The following is a 20,962-nucleotide window of genomic DNA, read 5'->3' as shown; positions in this document are numbered from 1 at the left end:
CTCAGGGATGGTTGATGGCCAGGAGGCTTTTGTCCCCTTCCCATCCCTTCCAATCTGGATGAGTCAAGTGAAGGAGTGACACGGCTGAGCGAGCACTCAGGAGCCACCCCAGGGGTCACCACTCCGTGACGTCCATGCACTAGACTGTGAAGGACAAGTGCCCTGTAAATATCACAGGCATCACTTGTCTGGACAAGCAGCTTGCAGAGAAAATGCTGCTGGGGAATGTGTCAGGTGCAGAGCAGCAGAGCACAGCAGAAGGACAAGGGGAGGAGAAGGGATTAAAAAGCAGATAGATGAGCAGCCAAGGGGATTGAGGAGCACAGGAGGAAACAGAGCCAGGAAGGAGTGAGTGAGACATCCGAAGCACAGAGAGAAACTGAGGAAGAGAAGCCACTTGAGGAAATTCAGCAGTGATGCAGTACAAGCAGAGAGACAGAGAAGCAAAGTTAAGCAAGCACAGCCAGGCTGCGTTTTGCCTGGCTTTGCTCCTCCCCACTCTCATTTGAGATGAGCCCAGAGACAAGCTGTACCACAACTATCCTTAGGGATGCCCAAATGCTTCCTGATGACCACACAGCTGTTTATGCAGAATGAACCTGGAGGAAAACACCTTAACCTTGAGCAGAGAGAGGAGAAGTACTGAAGAAACCATGGGGAGGAAGCAACCACAACCTGGCTGAAAGTAGCAGCAAGCCACAGATGGCTGGTAGCCAGCATAAAAATCAGCCCTACTATTAAAAGAAAATCCCAACCCAAACCAAGTGAAAACCAAACCCTGGGGAGCTTTAAGCTCACAGCAGCTCAGAAGATGCAGCACTAGAGGTCCTTCAGAGGCAGGTGAGCACCCTGCTGTCCCCCCTGGCAGCTCCTCAGGAGCTCTGTCTGCCCCACCAGAACCTGCTCCTGGAAGATGCCTCTCCCACACCTACACATGGGCTCTGCAAATCCCTTTGCCTCAGGGACTGGAGAAACCAGAGCCATCAGTCAGTGACCTTTTCCAAGGACATTTGATTTTGGACATGGTGAAGGGCTCTTTTGTTTCACACCCCAGAGCAGCGAGGCCCAGCAGGGCCCGTTGTGTCAGTGCTGCGAGGATGGAGCCAGGTAAAAAAGCTCTTTTGTTTCCAGCTGACCAGGAGAAATGACTTCAGCTGCAATTGCACAATTTAAGGTCAAAGTGAGAAGCTCCTACCATGTTTCCACATGGTTCCCAGCTCACCCCACAGATCCCTACTGCTTCACAGATTTTCCCCAGCCCCACTGGGGGACAGACTGGGACAGGCTCAGGGTTTGTAACAAGGGGCGGGGGGGGGGGGGGGGAAGCAGGGAGGGATTTTTGTATTTCCTGGCTCTCATTCCAGAAGGTTTTCTTTCTACCCTCAGCCCTGCTGATGGAGATGGTGTAAGTCAGCTGCAGTGAGCTGTAAATAACTGAGCTCCAGAGCAGTCACAGCTCTGTACTCGGCAGCATCCATCTGTGAAAGCTGCAAGGAGCTGCTGAATAACTGAGCTCCAAAGCCCAACTGTACCAAGGCTGAGCTGCCTCCAAAGAGCTCCCCTCTCATGGGCCCCCTGCCACTGCCATTCCCTCAGGAAAAATGGCATTGAGAGCTGCAGGAATGCAGTGCTCCTCTGGGAGCATCCCACTGGAGCCATGCAGTACCTCCAAAGCCCAGCTTGGTCTGTAGGTGCCACACGGACACAGAGAATCAGAGAATCCTGGAATGGTTTGGGTCAGAAAGGACCTTAAAGCCCATCTCATTCACCCCCTGCCATGGGCAGGGACACCTTCCACTATCCCAGGCTGCTTCAAACCCTGTCCAACCTGGCCTTGGACACTTCCAGGGATCCAGGGGCAGCCACAGCTTCTCTGGGCACCCTGTGTCAGGGCCTCAGCACCCTCACAGGGAACAATTCCTTCCCAATATCCCATCTAACCCTGCCCTCTGGCACTGGGAAGCCATTCCCTCTTCTCCTATCACGAGAATTGTTGATGAACAACCTTCCCTGCTGAGAGAGTTCCTGATTGCCTGTTAAAAAATGCAATATTAAGGACCCTTCGTTTGCCTCCTCACAGGAAACACCTGGAGAGCAGTGGTGGGGAGGTGATTGGAGGGATGGCTTTTGCAGGCATCCCAGATGCTCATGATTGCCCTGGGATTGATGTCCTGGAGAGTCCCAGCAAGCTTCCACCAGGACTCAGCTTACTGAGGATTAGCTGCAAAAAGCCTGTCACACATTTATTTCAGCAGAAAAACAGTGTTGGTCCTGAATTGTTACAAAAATTTCAGGGAGAGGGAAGCCAACCAGACCTTCCTACACTGCACTTCTCAGAGTTAGAGCCTGGACCAAGAGCTCAGGGCCACCTCTCCAGAAACAGCTTTGGGGACCTCTCTGTGAGCCCACACATTTGTGCTTCACCAGCAAAAAACCCTGAGATTTCCCTACAAGAAACATCCTTCACATCCATATCCCTCTGCACAACTCCTTGGTCTCTTGCCTTTTTCACCTCAGTGTTCCAGGAATTCCTGGGCTTGTCCTGCAGGGATGTGCAACCAACCCCAAAGGGAAGCAGAGGCAGGGAGGACTGCAGAGCCTAAGAACAGATCTGGGAATTTCAGACTGGCACAGCACGGGGTGTTCCCGTTTCCCAGGCATTTCTGCAAGTACCCCTGATGGTGCTGGGTGAATGATGGAATGATTTGATGACACAAGCAGAGAATTCACCATCCAGTTAGACTGTCAGGATTTTTGGGGGAAAAACAGTTCAGGGCTTCTTAGCAAAGAGCAGGAAATAGGCAGATACGAATCCAAAAGCTGAACCCCAAAGCTGGCAGATAATTGCCAAGTGACACTCACAGCAAGGCTGGCACTGGCACATGTGGCACCAGCAAAGCTCTGGGCTCGGAGAACAAACACCCCAGTATCTTCCCTTGGGCTTCTCCCAAATTCTCAGACCTCCCCTGTGAAATGATTAGTGCTCCCAACAAGCCCCAGATGGAAACAGGCTGTTTTTCTCTCCTCTTCAAGGTGGCGGTTTTACTGTTTTATTGAGAAGGAGCCTCGTGGTCTGGACCTGGCTGCAGAATAAAACACTCACAGGGTGGTGAAGAAAGGACATGGGGCTGGAGGAAGATGAGTGTGAAAAACATCCCAGTTTGCAACCACAAAAATGGACAAAATTGCCCTTCCAGCATCTGTAGAAGCCTGGGAAGGGTCTTCTACCTTCTGTTTAAAAACACCTTCCACCGAGGCAGCCACCAGCTCAGCAGGGGCTTCAGAGCTTGCAAACAGCCCTGAGTTTTCTCTTTTGGTGGAAAAATCTAAGCTGGTGTTTAGCTGGAATGCTTTTTTTGGACAGAAAACTGCAGATGTGGGGCTTGGGGGCAGCAGGGTGGCCGGCCCAGCACTGTGCCTTCCTCAGGAGCCATCTGCTCCCCTTGCTGCTAGCCTGGGCTGTGCCCCCACAGTCAGCTAAAACCTCCGAGCCCGGGCAGGGCTATTTCCGTCCGGGATTTGCACAGGGAATGGATTTTTCAAGTCTCTCCTCCCTGCCTGGCTGGCTCAGGATGGGGGCTGGGATCCAGCAGCAGCTCCAGGGGCTGTGCAGCAGCTTGGGAATGGAGATGGATGGAGAGGTCAGCCCTGCAGGTGAACATGGGGGAGACAGAGATCATCCCATCCCAAATCTGCTTGTGGACGCTTCAGGAGCATCCTCAGGTCCCCAAACCAGGGAGCTTCTGCCTCCCTTGCCACTGTTGTGGCACTGTCCCTTAATCTGCAGGACTCTCTCCCAGCACAGCCACTCAGGATGTAAATTAAAAGGGAATTCAAGGGATCTGAGGGCTTTTATGTGCTGAAATGGAGTGGGGATTTTCCAACACGCCACCGAATTGTGGCACAGTGAGGATTTTGGAGGCAGAGCAGATGCTGGGAGGTGGGGGGAGATCTGCCCATCTCCAAGCACTGGGAAGGCTGAGCCCAGGAGGTCTTGGACAGGCTGCCAATGCTCACTTGGGAGAAGAGGAGGAGGATCCCTCCTCCCTGCCTGCCCTCTGCTCCAGGGGGCTGCAGATGGAGCAGCAGAAGAAACCACACAGCTCCTGCTTGAACAGCAGTCCAAGCACGTCATGGACACAGGGACAGAGCCCTGCTGGAGCTCCCCTGGGAGCTCTGCAAATGGAAAGCTCATCCCAAATTCTGTCTGACAGCTTCACTGCCACAAAAGGACTTGAGGAAACTGGGATGGAGGAGAAGTCACTCAAGCTGAGAGAGGGAAAAGATTCCCATAATTCACAGAATGACTAGTTTGGAAGAGACCTTGGAGATCATTGAGTCCAGCCCATGCCCCAACACCTCAACTAAACCATGGCACCGAGTGCCAAATACAGTTTTTATTTAAACACACTCAGGGATGGTGACTCCACCACCTCCCCAGGCAGACCATTCCAGTGCTTTATCACTCCTTCTGTCAAAACTCTTTCCTAATATCCAACCTATATTTCCCTTGGTGCAGCTTGAGACTGCGTCCCCTGCTTCTGTCAGCTGCTGCCTGGAGAAAGAGACCAGCCCCACCTGCCCACAGCCACCTTTCAGGGAGTGGTAAGAACACCTCTGAGTCTCCTTTTCTCCAGGATAAACAACCCCAGCTCCCTCAGCTGTTCCTCACAGGGTTTGTGTTCCCAGCCTCGTTGTCTCCTCTGGACGTGCTCAAACATCTCAACGTCCTTCCCAAAGTGAGGGACCAGAACTGGACACAGCACTCGAGGTGTGGCCTCAGCAGTGCCGAGCACAGGGGAAGAATGAGCTCCCTGCTCCTGCTGGCCACACTATTCCTGATCCAGGCCAGGGGCCACTGGCCTTCTTGACCACCAGGGCACGCTGCTGGCTCGTGTTCAGCTGCTGTCACCAGCACCCCCAGGTCCCCTTCTGCCTGGGCACTGTCCAGCCACACCGTCCCCAGCCTGGAGCATTGCAGGGGGTTATTGTGGCCAAAATGCAGGACTCAGCACTTGGATTTACTAAACTTCATCTTATTGGACTCTGCCCACCCATCCAACAGTTCCAGGTCTCTCTGCAGAGCCCTTCTACCCTCCAACAGATCAATGCACGCTCCCAGCTTGGTGTCATTGCAAATTTACTGGTGGTGGACTCAATCCCCTCCTCCGTGTCCTCAATAAAGATATTGAACACAACAGGCCCCAGCACAGACCCCTGAGGGACACCACTGCTCACTGGCCCCCAGCTGGATGCAGCACCGTTCACCACCACTCTCTGGGCCCAGACATCCAGTCTGTTCCTAACCCAGCAAAGAGTGCTCCTGTCCAAGCCTGGGCTGCAGCTTTTCCAGGGAATGCTGTGGGAGACAGAGCCAAAGGCCTTGCTGAAGTCCAGGTACACAACATCCACAGCCTTTCCTGCATCCACTAGGCAGGTCAGAAAACAAGACCTATCCCTCCTGAACCCACACTGGCTGGGTCTGATACCCTGGCCATCCTGTAAATGCTGTGTGATGACACTCAGCATAAACTGCTCCATTATCTTATCAGGTACTGAGGTCAGGCTGACTGGCCTATAATCACCAGCATCCTCCTTCCCACCCTTTTTGTGAATGGCTGTCACATTGGCCAGTTTCCAGTCATCTGGAACCTCCCCAGTGAGCCAGGACTGTTGGTAAATGATGGGGAGTGGTTTTGCAAGCTCATCTGCCAGCTCCCTCATCACCCTGGCTGGATCCCATCTGCCCCATAGATTTATGAACATCCAAGTGGCTCAGCAGTTCTCTGACTGCCTCCTCCTGGACAACAGGGGGACCATTCTGCTCCCTGACACCATCTACCAACCCAAGAGGACAGCTGTCCTGAGGACAAGCCACTCTCCACTAAAGATTGAGGAAAAGAAGGTGTTAAACACCTCTGCCTTCTCCTCATCTGTAGTTACTAAGTTCCCTCCTGCATCTAATAGAGAATAAGGGTTGCTCTTACCCTTCCTTTTACCATTAATGTATTTGTAAAAATGTTTTTTATTATCCCTTAGAGAAGTCACCATTTTAAGTCTCATGGAAGGGGAAAAACTTGAAATGGAAAGAGGCAGGGTTAGGATACAGCCCATGGTGGCAGGAGGGAGCTGAAGTACATCCTGCTGGCTTGGGAGACAGAACACTGGATCCAGAGCTGGCAAAGAAAGTCACTCCCTGCTCAGCCAAGCTGGGGACAGGCCCCTGTTAGGGACCTGGCTGTGTGGAGAGCTTCCAAAGGGGCCAAAGGTTTTCACCTCTTAGGGAATGTGGCACAAGATCTGGTGGCCCCGAGAGCCCTCTCGGGTCCATCCCACAAGCCATTTTTTCATATTAAGGGGAAGTGTACCCACAACCTAAAGGCCTGTAATCACATTTATTAACTCAGTGTAGCAGGGACTTCATCCCTGCTCCTGGAAGGGTTATTCCCTTCATTTTATTACACTAAGCAAAATAAACAGAAAGCTGTTTTTTTCCCCCCACCAGCATTAATAAGGTATTTTGCAGACAGCTGAACATCATCATGAAACCCAGAAGGATCTCCCAGGTTTTAAATTCAGCATCCTGTTGTGCCTGCAAAGGAAGGAAGTGATTTATCCCTCAAGCTGGTACTTGGGTGATTTGCAGGCATTTACTTTTTGCTGGGTTGGGGATACTTGAGTTTTTGTTGTCATTCTATAGCTACTCCAAGCATTATAAGAGGGCACAAAATAAACTGCCTAAAAATAGCTGCCAGGGAATTATTAGTTGAAATTTGAGGTAGGAGCTGGCTGCCTGAAAGCAAAGCCTGTCTGGGGGCTTTTGGGGGCTCAGAGGTACCACTGGACTGTGTTATTCAAGTCCAGTATTTCATCAAGCACCTAAAACAGCCAATCCATCCCCAAAGGAAAGATAATTTAACACCATTCCAACCCATACAAGATTCCACAGCTCCTGTAAGATGCCAAATATGAGATTAAAATGAAAATGCAAACTAAAGGTTTGTACTGTGTAGCCCAGTGCAGGGCAGTCCTACTTAGCTGGGTCACAAGGGGTTGACTTTTTGCCACAAAGCATTGCTGTAAAATAATATTAACTACTAAACACACTGAAATTGGCTGCTCCAAGGAATTGGATGAGGGTCTTTCCTCACCTCAGTCAGCACAAGTTATGGTATGGCCACTACACATTGTTATCCCTCAGAGGTCACCAAGCACATTTCCAGGAATGGCACTTATCCCTAGACTTGATTCTGCAGAGAACAGAATGAAAAATACTTTTATTTACCCAGCAAAATTCACTCCGTAGGTAAAATAAAATCAAAAGCAGCTGAGAAGGGAGGAAGGAGAAATAAAAAACCAGGCATGCTGAAATCTAACTGCTGTCTGACTGCACATAAGGGGAGGGAAAAATCTGCCACAAGCTGTTAGTTATAAAGATAATTATATCCTTGATGAATAGCAGGGGTCTTTTGGAATAGTTCTTCTTGACTGAATTAATGGAGGAAAACCACAGGTTTTAATCAGGCACTGGCAATGTCTGTACAGCCCTGACTTTGCCCAGCCTGAATTCAAATCATCTCTGGCTGTGGCCACCATCAAATCAAATCAAATCCCTGCTCACAAGAGCGGGGTGGAAGAAAGGAGGGATCCCCACTGGATCCAAATCCAGGGGCTGGAGGGAACCAGCCACATCCCTCCTGCCCTCCCAGGGAGGACTGGGGTGTCCAGCATTGTCATCCCAACACCTTAATCCAATGTTAGAGCCGGGTTTTGAGTTATTTTTAAAACATCAACAAAGCACTGGATGCCACAGATGTCTGCTCGGTCTCAAAGCCAGGCTGGTCCTGGTGCACAAAGCCAGGGAGAAACGAGCAGCCACCACACTCCAGATCTCAGGAATGTGCTAAAGGCAAATGTACTCTCCTTCCACCCCCAGGATTATTTTTTCCTTCAGCTATTTCAGTTGATTGAGGCTAAAATAAGAACAGGGAAAAACAACACCAAGGTTAAAAGTGCTTGGCATTGGTTTGGAGACAACACACTGTGATCCTGCTGGTTCAGGTTCCAACGTGTGTTAAACACAGATTTTCTGCTACATGGCACTAGAAAACATTTTACTGAATTACCTTCAAGATAAAAAAAGTCCCTGCCTGGGCAATCTAACAGGCTTCCCATGAAGAAACACATAATGAATAAATTTAAAAATTTGTTTGGGAGAAAACCAAAATAGCCTCACTGCCACATTGGTGCACCCATCACAGGCTGCACACAACAGCAGCTTCACTAAATGTCTTCAACACAGTTTCCAGACTAAAATCTGCTGCTGAACCACGTGAGCAGCCCAGGAATCACCAGAATAATTTGTTTTCCTTTTCAACAGGGACTTCTTGATGTGGTTTTCCTCCCTTCCAGCTGAAGAGCACACAGAGATTTTGCACCTCTCCGCAGCTCACCCACACTCGGCGCTGCTGCTTTCCCAGCAAACCTTACCTAAAGGATACAGAGAAGCCCAGGGGATCACCTTTGGCTGAAATCTGGGGGTTCTAACCCAGGCTGCTGCCTGCCTCCCCACTGGGGTGCTTCTCTGAGGTGTCAGGATGTGTTTTCAGATCCCCAAAAGCTCATGTCATAGAAGCACAGAGACAAGGGACTGAAACCATGAAGCAGCTTCATTAGTGGGTTTGGTGATTAAAAGCAGCCAGCTCTGGAGGCAGCATAGAGGCAGACAGGGACCAAGATCCCCTGATAATCACCCACCCACAGCAGGAACTGACCTGGCAAACCCCAGCCATGGCAATATTTTAGAGGAGAAAAAGGCATTTAGCTATCTGAGTGAGCTGAAACGCTGCATTTCCCCTCTAATGGGCTTTTAATGCTCCTCTCACTCCAACCCAGTGGTGTTTTCAGCCCTTGCCTGGTGTCTGTGCTGGGAAGGGCTCTGACCACAACCATGGTTTTAGGGCCCAAACCTGCCCCAAAAAATGAGAGCCAGACTTTGCATCCAGTCAGGGAGGCAGAACAAACTTCCCAGAGCAGAGCAGAGCAGAAACTCTGGATTCCCACCCACAGCTTTCCAAGACCTCCCTCAACTCTGCCACAACCCCAGCGTCGACTTCCAGCCCTGCGGAAACGTGAAAGATGCCAATCCCATCTTTAGCCATCAAGAGGCCTCTCATTTCATTCCATCCAGGTCATGGCATTTGTAATTTCATTACTCACGGGAGGTTATGGTGCTGGCTCTTAAATTCAGCATCGTTTCGGAGTTAATAAATGCAATCCTATTTCTCAAAGCCACAAGGCTTCCTGACCTGATCACACAGCCTTCAAATCCCTGAGCCACTGGTTTCTGCAGGAAAACCACTGGTTTCTGCAGGAAAACCACTGGTTTCTGCAGGAAAACCAAACTGGCACCTATGGGAGCAGTACAAGAAATTAGAGGGTGGAGGCAATTTTTTTGTCCCTATCCACATGCTTTTCTTTTGATGCATAGGAAGTTTTGAGTCCTCTCCATGCCAGAGATGCTCTGAAAGGGAGGAGCAATGTTTTACTTTATTGTCAGGGATTTCTAACACGGCACTCTCTAAATATTGAGGAGGATTTTCTGAGAGTGGCAGCAGCCTTAAATTTGACTTTAAAGGGAGCTTTAGATTTTTCTAAAGGAGGCACTCAAACTGCAATCAGTGGCAGGCATTACCAAGTGTGCTTTGGGCTGAGAGAAGACTTTAATTCCTGTTTTCCAGGAGAGGTCATAAACAGTGCCCAGAAGTTTTGTTTTTAAGAAAGCAGCATTTTCTGTAGACTGTGCAAACCCAGTGCTGTACAGCACAGACAGAAGATGCAGGGAATCAAGAAGGTATTAATGTTTTACCGACCTTATTTGTAATTCCCTCCTACCTCTCACAGTAATAGTTATCTACACCCAGAAGAAATCCAAGCAGCCCAGCACTGCCCTCAAACACCAAAATACAGCACAGAGCTGTGTGTGGTGCCAATCATCATGCCCCAGTAACAGCAAGAGCCTGGCTCATCCCCTCCTCCCTGAGCAGCCTCTGCAGTGAGATGCAGTCAAAACCCCAAAAAAGCCACATTTTACCGTAATGGAAGTGGTTACACTGAATCCCTGGCCCGCTGAATGAGACTGGGGTTTTTAGGATGGCTGATTCCCTGACTGCCACCGCTTTTTAAAGTCTGCAGCCAGTGGTGAAGCTACTTAAAACTCGAGCTTTAAGAGAAAGGGTTTTCTTTCAGAGCCTTTCCTTTTTTAAAAAATTAATTCTCGATTTAAAACACCAGCATTGGTGCAAATCACGGTGATTTCTGGGCACTCAGCTGCCGCTTGCAATTTCAGCACAGACCGAGCTGTAAAAGCAGAAAGGTGTAAAAAGGGTGGGTCTTTTCCTTAAATGTGCTCAAAATAAAAAATCCCAGGAGGAGAATGTAGTGAAAAACACATCCACAGCACCAAGATTAGCTGCCACTGGTCACCTGGCCCACACAAGAGGCAGCATCCTGCTGCTTCCGAGCCCACTGGAGATGGAAAGGAGCAGCCTGGAGTACTTTTAAAAGTTAAAGCTCCCCAGCCAAGAGAAGGGAGAGTCAGGAAAAGGAGACCGGGGCTGGGAAAGCAGAGCAGACAGAAATCCTAGCAGGAGTTAGTGCTCCCTGCACAGGGTTCTGCAGCCAGGAACGTGCAGCCTTTCCCTGCAACCCAGCAGGGGAATGCGCCTCGTCCAAGGGCACAGGCTGCCCCTGCACAGCTGAGGAGCAGTAAATAGTTAATTACATGGTACAGATAAGCACATTACGTGCAGCACGGCTCAATGCATTATTCAGCAGGGCTTGGAGGAGAAAACCAGCACAGGGAAAGGAAGGGAAAGAAGGAGAAATTCGTGCTGCCTCAAGCAGCGCTTTGATTTTGTGGAAGATCAGCGTAAGGATGAGGGTGCGCGATTTCCCTTTGGAGCACCTTAAACAAACACACTTTTACACAGCACCAACATCCCTCAGAGCTTTTGCAGTGGGCACACAGGTGACAAGCACGGCACCAATCTCTACCTGTTGCACTGAAATGCCAGGAGCAGCAGAGAAACCGAGGCACGCTGCATCCCGTGGAAACTACCACGCACCGCAAGCATTTCCAACCCCATCACCCGTAAACCCCAGAACACCCAACCTCAGCTCCTTCAAGGGGCACTTCTGGCCGCCTCCTCTCCCCTGCGGCTTAGGAATGGGAAGCCAGACTCCAAAGGCAGTAATTAAACATTGGCAACAAAAGGCACGGACAGCGGGCAGAAGCCGCCTCGGTCCATCTCGTAAGCAGGGAATCCCGCACAAAGCAGGCTGTGTCCCACGGCATCTCCGCCTCGCTGCTCCCGAAGCCCAGCGCAATGTTTTACCGCGTCCCAGCGCCCTGGAATCATTTCTCCTTTTGATTCCCTACTGCTGTGCCGCCAGCGAAGCCAGGCTGGAGCCTCGCCGGGCTTCAGGGAGCGCGGTGACAGCGCGGAGGAGGCGGCCGGGGCTGCACGCCCGCAGCCAGGGGAATCCCGGGGAGCCTCGCCCGCAGCCCCAGCGGCTCCGGGGAAGTTGTGTCGCGGCGGCCGCACTTACCCAGCACGAAGCAGAGGAAGCGCCGCGGGAGCAGGGCCATGGCCCCGCGGCAGGAGCGGCTCCGCTCCCGGGGCCGGGCGGGCTCCGCGCCCGAGGCGCTGCCAGAGAGGAGGGGCGGGCCCGGCCCCGCTCCCGCCCCGCTCTCCCGGCGGCAGCGCGGGGGGAACGGGGGGAGCCGCTCCCCTGGGATGGAGCCCGGGCTCTCCTTATCGCCCTCTCCCCCTCGCAGCCCAGAGCTGCGGCAAAGGCGGCAAAGAGCTCCGAAGGAAAGCGCGGAGCGGTCCTGCGTCCTCACTCCCTCCTTTCCTCATCCCCGCTCCCACATCCACCGAGGGGATTTCTCCCTAGCTAAAAACCCCTGCCTTTCCCCTTTCTAGTGTTGAACGTACACATGGAACGCGATTTAAAGGAGAAATGTTTTGTGGTTTCCTCTGTTTTTCGCTCGGGTGTGTGACGGCGTTGCTGAGCTCCCAGAGCTCCACCTGCAGCTCGCTCCCGAGCTGTGCAGAGCCCGCCGGGGCTCCCCGGGCATCACCGGCAGCCCTTGGGCACAGCGGGGCTCTGCCCCACAAACCGCTTCTCTCACCCTTGAGGACAGCTCTCCCTTCCAAGGGAAGATCAGTAAAAAAGAGAATGTGAAGGAAGATTAGAGTGAGCTAACTCGAGTCTTTCTCATCGTGCACGCTCTTTCCCAAGAGGAACAGAACAGTTTGCAGGCCAGAGAGCCAGTTCTTCCTCAACTATTATCACCTGCCTCATTACAGAGCCAAGGCCGGGGAGCAGAAACAGCAACAGCTGCTGGCACTGACGTGCCAGAGCAAAGCCTGGAGCTGTTCCCATCTCCACAGCAGGACACAGCAGAGCTGAGGCCTCACCTGCAGCACCGGGACCAAGGGCACAGCACAAAGCAGAGGGAGCAGAAGGGGTCTGCAAACAGCACAGCATTGGCCCAGCGTTTTTGAAGAACAAATTTTAACCTTTATTATTGACAGCAAACAAAGCTGCTCTTTCCAGCAGCAATTGCAGCAGATCTAGAACAAAGTACAACAAAGAGAATGAGTTAGTACAGGTGGGCTTTGAGCAGAATCACCTTCTCTTAAATGTATTATTATTATTAAATGTTCCTTTCTATGGAAGATGGAGATTCTTTTTCTCCCCATTATTTACTAATGACTTAGCCATTTCACACCTCCCCCATGATGAAAATAAGAATTATTCTAAGTCATCATCTCCCACACAAAACAACAGGAAAAGATACTGTAATAGGAACAATTAGGTCTGCAGAGCCCACGCTCCACTGGAAAACCAAATAATCACTCCTCAAGGAAAGCACAACACGTTTTGAGGCTGTTAAAACCTTACTGACTGAAAATGCTTCCAAGCACAAGATTTTAATTTTTTGGGGATGAGTTTCTGTTCCTATCTGCAGCCCTGTGAGAGTCAGACAGGAGATTAATAAGATTTCCTTTCTGCAGGAAACCTGGGAGTGGCACTGCTAGGAGGTACCCAAAGCAAGCAGAGCACCGAGCTCTTTTAGGAGACTAAAGCAAGGATGGATAAACACATCCCTGGAGTTCCAGACTGTGGTTTCAGCATGCTCAGCCTGCTGCAGCTTCCTGCAGTGCCACAGCACAGTGCAAAGGGATCAGGGTGAGAAAACTACAAACCACAATCTGATTCTGTCAGGTTTCCAGCCCTGAGCTGGCCCCCAGACAGAAATCATCAGTGTTTTGATCCAGAACTGAGCCAGTGCTGGAATTTCCTTCTCAGAGGCCACACAAGCTCTGGCCATTAGGTGTCAGCTTTGTACCGAGCAGATGTGACAGCGCCCTCCACAAAGCTCAGCGGCAAAGCAATTAACCTTCAGTAATTAACCACCAAGATTTATACAATGCGACCCGTTTCACACCTCACAAACCACTGCTCCAGTGGATGACCTCCTGCAGGGCTTTAGGCTGAGTGAATCCAGTCGGGCTGCAGAGCTACACAAACCCACAGAAAGGGTTTAAAATAAATAATAATAAACAGAAGGTTTATTCCCCTACAGGCTGGAATATTCACCTTGTCCACTGGGATCTCCTCAGCGCATTGATCTCCTCAGAATGGCAGAGGTCTTTTCCTCGATAGAACTAATGGCCAAGCCACTCAGGACACCTTTGTTGATTTTCCTCACCTCCTGCACAGCTTCCACAATTTCAGCTCTGTGCCAATTAAAGAAGTAAGTGTTGACACCACATTTTGTGCCACACGTTTAGCAATCAGTTACCGTGGATGTTGGCTCCATTACAAATCAGGGCAGAAAAGAAATGCAAATATCTCACCTGCTAAACTCTGGATGCTTTTCTTGAAGTCTCTTTATTAACTTGGTAAAGCTGCTCAAGTTCAGTGCATAAGGAGAAACAAAGATACCAGATGGGTTAACAGAGGAACAAGTGGATGTTTTCTGCAGGGAATTTTCCCCAGGCTCCTAGAATTGCATCAAAATAAGGGAAAAAAATGCATGGGTTAAGCAATGTACAGGTAATACAACACCTCTTTCCTACTAATAAATATAAAATCCTTGACCCACAGAATGGTTTGGGTTGGAAGGCACCTTAAAGCTCATCTTATTCCTTTATACTAATTATTACTAATAATCCTCTTATTCTGTACTTTAAATTTGATCCAATTACCTGCATGTTTAAAGGGAAATCCTCAGAGACAGCAAATCTGTGTGGTTTAGGAGGAACACCAGCAATTACTGATTTGCCCTTTCCTCTCCAAGAACCAAGCTGAGCCAATACAAAACACCTTGTTTGTAAATAAAGGATTCTTAGATTTATGCCAGGAAGTCCAAGAGTTTCTTTCCCATCCATTACCCCAAAATCTTTCCTGTATAAAGCCACATGACATTTACATTTAAAAAAATAGGTGTTACAAGATGGAAAAATCTAGTGCAAATGGGTAAATTCCAAACTGTCCTAGGATTAAGGAAAAACGGCTGGAGTGTCATAGTTTGATGCAGGGGCAAAAGAATGGAGCTTTCACTCTTCTGCCAAATGCCAGAAATTTATTACCAATCTGTAACATATTTTCTTATCCTAAAGTAACTTTCTATTAAATGTTATGAGACAAGAAGATTTAAGGCTCTTAGTCTGCCACAGAAAGGAGTGTCAGTAATTATTAATTACCTTTTGATTATCTCCAAGCAAAGAATGTGCCAGCTCTCGAGTGGGTGATTTCAGACCACGGCACAGGGTTGTAAATGTGGAGTATGAAAGAAGCCTTAAAGAGGCAAGAAATTCCTTCTACAAACTAAGAACAGACCTACCTCAGGCACTGAGGGTTTTAGGCCACCAACATGAGCAGAAGAATGCTCATTCCCACTCCCCACTGTCTTCATTTCTAATAATAAATGTAAGAAAGCAAAGAGTTACTAGCTGTTCTTGAGCTGACATCTTCTCTTGTAGACTTTGGACAGCCTAGAGAGAAAACCCTAGAAGAAACAAAGAGAAAGCAGAGAATCTTCTAACAGAAAAGGAGTGTCTTGAGAAGCACAGCAGAGTTCAGTTTGTGGAACATCTTTTCCCTGAGGTTTTAAGAGGCAGAGGAAGCACAGCTCTGAAGTAACACTACCAGGGCTGAAGGCTGGTACAAATAACCCTCAAGCTCTTTGTCTTCTCACCACACCCATCACTGTCACCCAAGTCTCCAAACACAAAAAACCATTTGCAACTCACTCTCAAGAGTCCAGCATGGCAAGGCAGCACAAAAATAAGAAGAAGAAGTAAGAAATGAAAGATTTCCATCTATATGATTGGCTGGGCATTTACTAATTTGAGTTCAAGCACTGCAGGTGAAGTTTTCAAGGAAAAACATGGATGGATGGAAACAGCTGACTGCAAGGATTCACTGCTAGTGAATGACAAAATAAATCTGAAAACCCAGCTGGCATTTTTTCCACATTTACTTATGCCTGGAGAAGGAACAGAGCACTCCAACAATAAACACCATTATTTGGTTTATCAGCTTAAAGCACATGACTTTACCTCTTGAGTCAATCGAGTCTTGTTTTCCTTGTTGCTTTTTCATTTCTCTGCACTTTACTGAAATATCTGCCACTGACAAGTCTTCCTTAGCATCAAACCAATACTCACTCCCTTCCTCATTTTTCACACAGCCTTGGAAGTTAGGATAAAATTCAAGTGTTAAAATTCAAAGCACGGTATGCTAAATAAATGAGTATCAAATTTCTGTGCTGAAGAGGACTTCAGCTACTTAAATTTCTTGCTACTACATTTCAAAGAAGTGACATTACTAGTTTGGAATTCTAATTTAAGTAGTTTTTTTTTTTTTAAGTAATAATATAGAGCTATTATTACTTATCAGTAAGTTTGGATAGCTGATACATAAACATTCCACCACAGAAAGGGCAGCTGTGTTACCATATATATCTGTTTTCCACAGGGTTTCTTTCCTCCCCTGAAAACTCAGCTCACAAATAAAGGATTCTAAAGGAGCAGATCACTCACCACGTTCCAGAGCCTGATCTTTAGGTTGTTCCTCCCATGTCTCAGGGCAGGCAGAGCCACCTGGCTGATCACCATCAGTCTCTAACTTGTCCTACAAACACGTTTCAGTTATATCACAGCACTCCCACCTGATTATAAGTTATTTTTTTGGAATATCTGCCCATGAAACAGGTGAATTAAAAAAAGTTAATCTGCTTATCATCCTCAAGAATCCCCAAGTTATTTTATTTTGAAAGGGCAATTAAAACTGTGAACATATGAGCTGCATTTGCAATTAGTGGCAGAGGGTCTCAGGCCACTGAAGACTCTGATCACATTCCCAGGCACCTAAAAGGAGAAAATCCTTCTCAACCTTACCATCTCCAAAACCCAGCAGTAAAGAATTCCCTACCATATTGACTGAAATCCCCTTTTCTTGAGATTTTGGGTCTTCAGGGTCAGCTTTCCCTTCACCTGAAAGATCACTAAAACACATCCAAGAATTTCATACAAAATATGGGACAAGAATTTCAAGTTCTACAGTAACTTAAATATTTCCAGAAGCTCACAGTAAAATAAACATACTTCATGAATCTTGGCTTTTTAAATTATATCTGAAAAGTTTTCTGTGTGATGTTCAGATTTATTCCTTACAATCTGAAAAACCTGTGCAACTTTTGCTAATTATTTACAAAACAAAATAATTGCTTTTACTTTTTCTTGATTAACTTCACTCATACTTAACAGGGAATTTCAAACAGTCTCTTAGCAGTTCACCCAATTCACTAAAAACTTACTGCCAAATTTATTTTCACCTGCACTTACAGAAAATCACTGGATGTGGTTCCTGAACACGTTCTGTCATGTACCTGCCTGAAATACAAAGTTATTTTTCTATCATTCTTCATATCTGACTGATAATCTTAGCCAAAACAGCTTCCTATTATCTCTTAATATTATCTGTATGCTTAATATTATCTCTGCTGGCAGCAAACTCTTTTAGGGCTTTTGTGGTGTGGGATTTTCTGTTGCTTGGTTTTTAAGACAGATGCCATTATAACTGGAGACAAAGATTTTTAGTAGTGAAAGCAGGGCACCAGGACAATGACCTGTAAATTGAAAACCTTTACTATAAAGATGGTAAAGACACTCCCTGGTTTGCATGCTAGAACACCACAGAGGAAAAATGCCCTTAAAATAAAATTATTGTACCCACAGGGCAACTCTGATCTTGAAACTGAACAGCCTGAAACAACAAGATGCATCCTGAAATAAAGAAATAATAGGTTTAACATCCTTTAATCTCATTCCTCATTTAATTTAGTAAGTAAAACAAATTAAAACTACTTACTCAGAGTCAACACTTTTTCTGAGAAACTGTCAAAAAAAAAAAGAGAAATATTTATCTATAATTATCTTAATTATAAAACAATTTATATTAAAAACAGGAAACATTTAAGAAATTACCTTGGAGGGGACGTAAAAGGAAGAGATTGGGGAAAACTTCAGCTCAACTGACAGTGGTGGAAGTTCATTTAAAGGTATGCCCATGTTTATTTCCATTCTCATATTGCTGTAATTACTGTCCAGCTCATTCAAAACCAACAGGAGAGATGAATATAACTCGGACTTTTCCTCACATCTATTAAAATATGGGTAAGAAAGCAACATCAACTTAAGGCATTTCATTGACTTTACAGCTTCTGGAGATGCCCAAAGGTTTTACAGGCTTTAAAGATTCCTCTACATTATACCAGAACATGAAATGACAACTGTACTGTGCATCACTTGGGTTTTATTCCTGGAAAAAACCCCAGGATTTTGGGACTGTGAATGCTACAAAAAAAATAGTAAGGCTGGAAATAAGCCTTGGGGGTCCTCTGGCCAACACCACTAATTATGAACTTTCCTAGAAGCTCTGGATAGAATCTACCAGTACCATTTAGCAGTTTTTCCCTGATAACCCAGTTATCCATTTTATTTTAAAGGACATTAAAGCACGTGCCTCCCAAAATAAGTGATTTCCTCCAAAGCCAGCTCAAAAACCTTCAAGCAGTGCCGGAAGCACATCTTGTAATGGATGGCCAGGAGCTGCAGCTCTGCTTCAGCTGCTCTCTGCAGGACGTTCTGACAGTAGCCTGATGCAGAATTCTTCCCAGTTTGCTTGTTGGGATGTTCTGGCCTTTAAAATAATAACAACAATAACAGAGTATTTATTGCAGGGCTTCAATATTTTGTTTATGTTCATAGTTTTTTATTTTGAAGCAAGGAGCTTGCCAGAAGCTATTTCTGGTATGATTTAAGGACAATCCTATTTAGCCCACACTAATGATTGTAGCACAACAGTCTGTTTTACCAGAGAGGTGGGACCTGCACAAGCACCATCACAACTTTTACCCAAAAAGTGAAGTCTTAAGAACAAACTGAGCAACACTGTGGATCTGCAAACACATTTTGTTTCCACAGCCATGGAATAATTTAGGCTGGAAAGGATCTCTGGAATTCTGCAACCACAGGACAAGGCTGCTTTGGTCTTTGTTCAGCCTCAGGAAGTCTTCAGCTCACTCTTCTCACTGTCCAGGCCCCTGCAGCAGAAACTGCTGCCCAGCAAGCAGTTAATACCATCAGTTTTGCCAAGCCAGAGACAACCTCTCAATAATGAAAAAACCTCTTAATCAGAATCTCAAACTCCAAAACACCTGTTAGTGTTAGTTTAGAACAAGTCCTGACCCACCTGTTGGTGCCTGTCTTCCAGTCACAGATACACAGATCATCTTTTGATTCCTGCTTTTCAAAGGAAAAAAAAAGTCTAAAGTTACAGATTAACATCCTTGCAGACAAATTACAGTTAAAAGAAGTTCTATCAATCTGGTTTGATGGCCCTTCTTGTTTTGTGTCAATTACCTGCATGTGTGAGCTCCAAGCTCTGAAGGACCACTCTGTGTTGGAAGCAGCATCCACGGAGGTTTGACCCAGCCACCCCACAGGTCGAGTTTTGTTCATCATGGTTATTTCAGTGTTCACTGCCCTGGAGCAGAGACAGACCTGGGCACTGCTGCCTCTGCTCGTTGGGAAGCCAGAATCATCCACAGCCTGTACAGCTGTAGACACACCGGGAACACTCCTCAGGGCTTCCCCCTGCTCTGACTCCACAGCACCGGGGCTCCCACCAGAGGATTTATCTGCAGCTTCCGTAGCAGCAACAGGATTCTTGCTAGGGGGGATTTCAGGGACTGGGAGCTGGGTTTCAGCACGCTCTGCAGGGCTGTCAGCACTGCTGGCACCACGAGTGCACACTGCAGGTTTTTCACAGCTGCTGAAATCGGAGGGCTCTGCACCTTTGCAGAGTTGGGCCTTTTCCCTGGGTGGCAGGAAAGGAATGTCTGGCTCCACTGCCACGCTGTGGGTGGGTCTTTGGCTCTTTCCAGACTCTTCATCCCCTGCCTTATCACCAATGAGTGGCATCTTCTTCACCTCTTCAACCTCCCCCTGCTCAGAAAACTCACTCGAGTTGTTCTTATCCTCCTCACACTCCTCGTAAGCACTGAGATACTCCAGCTGCGAGTCTTCACCTAAATCTTCACCCAAACAGGACGTCTGAGTGAAGCAACTCCTTTTGCTGCTCTTTTCCACTTCCATGGCACCAACACTCTCCTCCTCCTCCTCAGAAGGAATCCACACAACCCACTGCCACTGCAACCTCTCAGTCACTGGTTTGGCTCTTCCTATCTTAATGAAAATTAAGAGAAGTTCAAGATGTTCCATGGCATACAAAAGGACAAAATAATGCATTAAATTAACTATCCTATTTTCACCTACTGCATGCTATGAGAGCAGGTAGGAATTCTACAGCCTGTTCCTAAAGAGCTCATTTCTGAATTGGTGGAATCCCTGTCGATACACAGTGAGATGTTTGCATTCTACAGTACACTAAGTGTTCAATTAAAGGTTACTTACATTAAAGAAGAGGTGAACTTGGAGCTCTGTGCCTCCCAAAAACTAAAAACCCCCTGGGTGTTGGACAAGGGAAATTAAAGCATATAACCCGGTTTTGTAACAAACACCAACAAAAAGCAGAGAGAAAGCATGAAGGGATGGAAGATGTTCTTTGTGAAGCTTGTTTCTTAGAATACTGTCAATTCTTCTCTGCCTTCCCTCAGAAGCTTCTAACAAAGAAAGGAATAGATAAAAACATAAGCCATATTTCTCAATTACATCTGCTTTCCAAACTACTCAAATGACATATCCCAATTTTAGTCACTGTCTCTGACAACCCTTCTCCAGGGGGCATGGGGGGCGCCAAGGATTAATATTAAAATGTTCAAATTTTCAAGCCTTCCACTATCTCAGGTTGCTCCAAGCCCTATCCAACCTGGTCTTTAACACTTCCATGGTTTAATAATACACTTCTACAGCTATTTTTGCCTCAAAAACGCTGTCCTTTTCTACTACACTAACTTTACCTTCACCCCCTAACTGAAGCTATGAGCAACTCCGTGGAATTGAAAAGCCAAACGCTGCCAAAGCACATCCCAGATGCCCTTATAGAAATCACAACATTGTTAGCATAGAGAAGCGACTTTCCCCCCTCACTTTCCCCTTGAGAACAAGAACCAAAACACCTCCACGCCCCAGATTAAGTTACTATAAACTATCCCGACACAAACAAACAGCGCAGCCCGTCCCCACCGCTGCGCTGGCTGAGGCCGGGGGAGCCCTGAGGGCAGCCCGGTGCTCCCGTTCGCCCAGGGGGAAGCCCCGGGGGGGAGAAGGGCGTCTCACCGCGGCTCCAGGCCAGGCTGAGGCGCGGTCCCGCCGCCCGCACCGAGCGCCCCGGGCCCGCTCGTGCTCCCGCCGGCCCG

At 47.7% G+C, this 20,962-nt stretch overlaps 2 protein-coding genes and 1 long non-coding RNA gene across 4 annotated transcripts in view; 1 reads left to right on the top strand and 2 right to left on the bottom strand.

Moving 5' to 3' along the window:
- Positions 1-4,578, top strand: part of LOC107207707 — a 10,963-nt gene extending 6,385 nt beyond the window's left edge. The window contains exon 4 of the long non-coding RNA XR_004498372.1: positions 3,034-4,578. This is a non-coding gene — a long non-coding RNA (uncharacterized LOC107207707). The remainder of the gene's footprint in view (positions 1-3,033) is intronic.
- Positions 1-12,635, bottom strand: part of RAMP1 (receptor activity modifying protein 1) — a 22,892-nt gene extending 10,257 nt beyond the window's left edge. The window contains exon 1 of one of the 2 annotated variants that reach the window (XM_015635316.3): positions 12,486-12,635. In XM_015635316.3, the coding sequence (XP_015490802.1) occupies positions 12,486-12,555 (70 nt within the window). In that variant the 5' untranslated portion in view covers positions 12,556-12,635. Of the gene's footprint in view, positions 1-11,610; positions 11,916-12,485 lie in introns of those variants that run through there. The other variant, XM_015635317.3, reaches the window with a different exon arrangement.
- RBM44 (RNA binding motif protein 44) lies at positions 12,565-20,962 on the bottom strand. Its single transcript, XM_015635311.1, has 14 exons — positions 20,883-20,962; positions 19,005-19,829; positions 18,835-18,887; positions 18,106-18,282; positions 17,568-17,742; positions 17,452-17,477; positions 16,926-16,973; positions 16,513-16,585; positions 16,122-16,212; positions 15,639-15,770; positions 14,921-14,994; positions 13,932-14,077; positions 13,672-13,811; positions 12,565-12,641 (listed from the first exon to the last, which is right to left on the bottom strand). The coding sequence occupies exons 2-13, from the start codon at positions 19,737-19,739 to the stop codon at positions 13,691-13,693; spliced, it is 1,851 nt and encodes a 616-aa protein (XP_015490797.1). The 5' UTR covers positions 19,740-19,829; positions 20,883-20,962; the 3' UTR covers positions 12,565-12,641; positions 13,672-13,690.

Source organism: Parus major, chromosome 7 (genome assembly GCF_001522545.3).
Source record: "Parus major isolate Abel chromosome 7, Parus_major1.1, whole genome shotgun sequence".
Lineage (NCBI taxonomy): Eukaryota > Metazoa > Chordata > Aves > Passeriformes > Paridae > Parus > Parus major.
The sequence above is the reverse complement of the archived record's forward strand: the minus strand, read 5'-3'. Positions and strand labels throughout refer to the sequence as shown.